At 42.0% G+C, this 4,522-nt stretch overlaps 1 protein-coding gene across 1 annotated transcript in view; it reads left to right on the top strand.

Annotated features, from left to right (window-relative positions):
* cerk (ceramide kinase) overlaps positions 1-4,191 on the top strand; it is a 66,346-nt gene extending 62,155 nt beyond the window's left edge. Inside the window, exon 16 of the mRNA XM_010787344.1 lies at positions 4,006-4,191. Within this exon, the coding sequence (XP_010785646.1) occupies positions 4,006-4,191 (186 nt within the window). The remainder of the gene's footprint in view (positions 1-4,005) is intronic.
* Positions 4,192-4,522: the final 331 nt, after the last annotated feature.

A 4,522-nucleotide genomic window follows, 5' to 3' on the forward strand; every position in this document is an offset into this window, starting at 1 on the left:
AGCCTTCCTTCAATCAAGGATACAATCCCCTAACTGTTGCTCTCTCTCTGTCACTGTCTGTGATGCCCATATCTGTGCTAACTTGCCCGTTGCTTCAGTTTGTTTTTTCTCTCTTTCTCTCTCTGCAGATTCACATTGACATACCGAGAACTAATCCCCTTATTCCTCTCTTTCAACAAGCTTCTGTCCAAGAGGTGAGACAACCCCCCCTCCCCCACCCTTACCCTGCACACACCACCTCACCTAGCAGGGTTTTCCTAGCCTGCTTTTGGGCAGATCTGAGCGGGAGCATCATCATTAGCAATGATGTTTTGTGGATAATTAGCGAAAATAAGTTGAAAAAGGTTTGAAAATTAAACATCAAAGAAAGTGTCTGCCTAAGAGTTTGATGTGGGAAAACCCTCGCTTCAGCACAAAGCATGTTCCGACACACACAGAAGCAAAGATAAATATAGACGAATTATATAATCCTCACAATCAAGCATGTGATCAGATACACACACACACACCCTGCACGGTTAGCTCCTACGTCTGCTCTGTTAGTGCTGAGCAAAGCATTTCTTGAGTATTTTAGTGCATATAAGAACTAATAATTTTAAACCCGCATAAAACAATAACTACCAGCGGAGGTTAGGGCACATTAGGAAAACAAACGGCAATGCGCACCATCCATCACTTTTAAATCAATGAGGCTGCTTTGGAAAAGACTTACGTAAATACTAAGTATGTAAATATGGTGCAAGTAACTTTATTATGTGAGAAGTTGGCTCGGCTAATATTATGCTCCTTTTCAGGTTCATATTAGTATTTAGTGTCTCTACTGTGACATGTTTACATGTTTGAATGTTTTAAAAGCTCTTTATTTTTCTCATACTGCCTGTGCTGCAGAACCTCTTTTCACCCTCTGTCTGAAACCAGAGCCCAGTCTGCTCTGATTGGTCAGCTGGTCGGCTCTGTTGCGATTGGTCAACTTAGAGATGTCCCGTTCACATGCAATGTGTGGGAGCGCAATCTAATAGAATCGTGAGTGTTGCATAGTGATGTCATTGTGTCACGGAAGTGAAGAAAGGAGTCCAATAAAGGCGTTTCAGGCAGGGGGGGGGGGGGGTAGTGTGTGGGAGAAAATACATACGCTACCCTTTGTATAGTAACTTAATTCCCCCCTTTTTCTTATATAAGGGAACTTTTATATTATTCTTAGTGTTTAATAGCAGGTGCAATGAGGGGGCATTTATCACAGACTCTTGCACCGTGCCTCTAGCAGCTTTTCGCTAACCCTTCTTCAAAGGGATAAAACATAAGCGGGGGAAAAAGATCAGACAAGGGGGCTGTATAGTATGTTTTACAACTGTACATGTCCTCTACATTGACCTCCTTTTCCACTCATCCTGAACTTCTTTCTCCCTCTCACCCCCACACACCGACTCAACTAAATAAAAGCGATATATTCCAGCAGCGTGCGCCTCGTATAATTTGGTATGCAACAAACTCCAAAGGCCCCCTCTTCTTTTATATGGTTATGCTTGCTGCGGTGCCACCTGAAAATCACCTCCGCTTCATTTCATTGCACTTGTTTGTCTGCGCTCCCTCCTCCCCACCACCCCCCACCCCCCGTGGGGTTTGGAGAGATTTAGTCGAGATGGAAGGCAGTCGACAGTCTGTTCCATTTCGGGGAGAGAGGGATAGTGAAGTGATTTCCTAAGTGGTATCTAAGTGTTTGAGTTTTTCTTGTTCTGCAGAACAATGCAGTCTTTGCAAGATGTTGATAATCGGCAATTACAAGTTCCCAACGTGAAAAGAAAACGTTCCATTTCGCCAAATTGTGATTAGAGCCGTATTTATCCGTGTCTCCCATATTAAGTAATATAATTTCATCTCAGATGCTTTTCGTCAATGACAAACTTAAAAGGGAGGCACATTTAGACTTTAGTCTGTTTATTGGTGACATTTGAGTGATTTAGACCAGGATCTTTTGACGATAGGATCATCATTAAGCCTTCTCTAAGCTTTATTTTCAACTGTATGTCAGATGTCAGTGAAAAGTCCTTTTTACTTGACACCATTTTTGTTTCGTCAATTTCCTCTCCACCTCTAGAGAGTTCCCTTATCAGGGTCCTTGGGGTCTGGCACTAATTGAATGGAACCATAGCGTTATGACACAGGGGTCACAGGAAAGCTGATTTCCTGTACTAGAGACGCTCTGCGTTATGACAAGAATATCAAATTCATGTGAGATTAACATCATTTCCAAGTCTGTTGAGGAGCGAGGGAACTCTGTGTAAACCGGGATTTTATTTCTCCAGTTTGCTTGGTTCTTTGTTTGTTGTCTTTCACATCAGTGGGTATGGTGTGTGTATGCAGGGGTTCTCTCAAAGTGTGTAGGTGCCAATGTGAAATATGCACGTCAGCGTTTGAGGTTGCACAAAAAGAAAGTCCTATTACCCACTCCCCCTGCATCAGCCGTACCTCTCCCTGCTTGACAGATGGGACTTTGATAAGGAAAACAGAAGGGGAGAGCTGTGGAGGCAGGCGAGGGAGATTTAAGGAGAAGGTGTCTGGAAAAACCAGAGAGAGTTGCACTTTACCAATCTCTCCCGCTATCTTAACATTGATCGAATTACTCTAAATAGAAATGAGAAGAAAAACACATGGCTATGTTTTCTCTCGCTCCTTAAACTCCTAAAACAATGAGCTATGAGGTGATTTAGAAAGTGACAGAAACATGACATATTCCCAAAAGATAAGAAAGTGCTTGATGGGTGTGGTACAGCAAGGTGTGTGAGAGTGAGTGTGTATTTGGGGGGGGGGGGGGGGCACCAGAAAAACAAGCTGAACATCATGCCTCTTGTAATTCACTGGGGCTGACAGCATTAAGTAGCCACACATAACGAAGATGGAAGTGTTTGCCTTGCACAAAAATATTGAAATCAGGCAGAGACAGAGAGTGAGGAGGAGACTTAGTCAGAAGGGAAAAGCTAAGAGACAGATACTGAGTGCAAAAATAAGAGAGGAGGGAGGAGACCAACACCAAAACAGAAAATACATTTCAAAGTGAGCTTTTTTTATGTACAAAAATGCAGATCAGACAGTAAGGATTAAGGTGTTGATTTGTGCTGAAAGTGAGAGGCAAATAAACAGTGTATCTAAGGGCAGACCTCCAGAACTGAGATGCTTAAGTGCATTAAACCTGCATTCTCTCTAATGGCCAGCAGGGGAAACGGACTGTATAGAAGTCTATGAGAAAATGACCCAACTTCTCACTTGATTTATTACCTCAGTAAACGTTTCCAAATGAGTTTACGGTCTCAATTGCTAGTTTTAAAACGTCATCAATACAGCATAATGTTCATTTTATATAATCATGCTCCCATTTCGAGTAAAAATAGATAATAAGGCAGCATATGCTTTAGGGCGGGGCTACCTCCTAATTGAACACTAACATGGCAACCTGTTTAAGTGTATTGTTTGAAATAGATACATAATATACCCCTTATATTATATGTAAGAGAGGAACTAATATGCAATAATAACGGTTATACAAAAATCACAGTAAACCAAATGAAGCCTAAAAATCAATATCCACATCGGTATTGTTTCACTCCCAAAACCAAAGCTAGTTCAGCTGCTTTCCACTTCACAAGCTTGGCATGATTCAAATGATTCTGATTTCTACTACTGTCTCCTCACACCCGCCTCACAATGTTAAATATTCTATTCATCCAATGTTTGATAGCTACAGGAAAAACAATTGATGGTGTCAGGGAACATGGTTGAAACATAAGATTTGTAAGAAATACTATTAACCAATAAATGAGTTCACCAATATAAATCCTGACAAATCGACAGAGGGTTAATGTGTAGATTAAACCTTTCCTGATGAGCTTGAAGCTTGGTTATCCACTTGCTTCTCTGTGGCATATCATTTAGAATTGATTACCTTTGTGCATTAGTTTCTAAAATGTTTTTTTTCTACAAGCTGTATTAACACAATCTCTCTGTGTTAAGATTTTTGAGCGGATACTTTTCATCTGGGCCATCCGCCATCCAGCCAGCGGCTACGTGCAAGGCATCAACGACCTGGTCACGCCGTTCTTCGTCGTCTACGTGTTTGAGTACATCGGTAAGTGCCATCTCTCAACCCTTTCCTTTTCACTTCAAGACTTCCTAATCTTTGGTTTGATATGCCATTGATGTGAGGATCAGTCCTCCTCCCTTCGGCGGCTCTCCTCAGTGCCGGATGGATCTTTCGTAGCCGGCAAGACTCACGGTTCATCAACTCAGGTCACAGGGAATCAACCCTGGGACCCCCGAGGCAGTCTGTAAAATCTCAATCTAAATCTCTTTCTCTTCTTTCATTTAGACATTTGAGTATCAGTTTCAATGTGCTTTCGACTTCTCTAAGCATCTTCGTTTGGTGTTTGGTGTTTGCTGTGTGTGTTTGTTTAAGAACACGACCTGTGACGTGTACGCTCTCCTCTCCAGAGCCCTCCTGCTGTGTGCATTTATATTGTGCAACACTTAA

The sequence above is a fragment of the Notothenia coriiceps genome, unplaced genomic scaffold, assembly GCF_000735185.1.
Source record: "Notothenia coriiceps isolate Sejong01 unplaced genomic scaffold, NC01 NC01_scaffold00030217, whole genome shotgun sequence".
Taxonomy (NCBI): domain Eukaryota; kingdom Metazoa; phylum Chordata; class Actinopteri; order Perciformes; family Nototheniidae; genus Notothenia; species Notothenia coriiceps.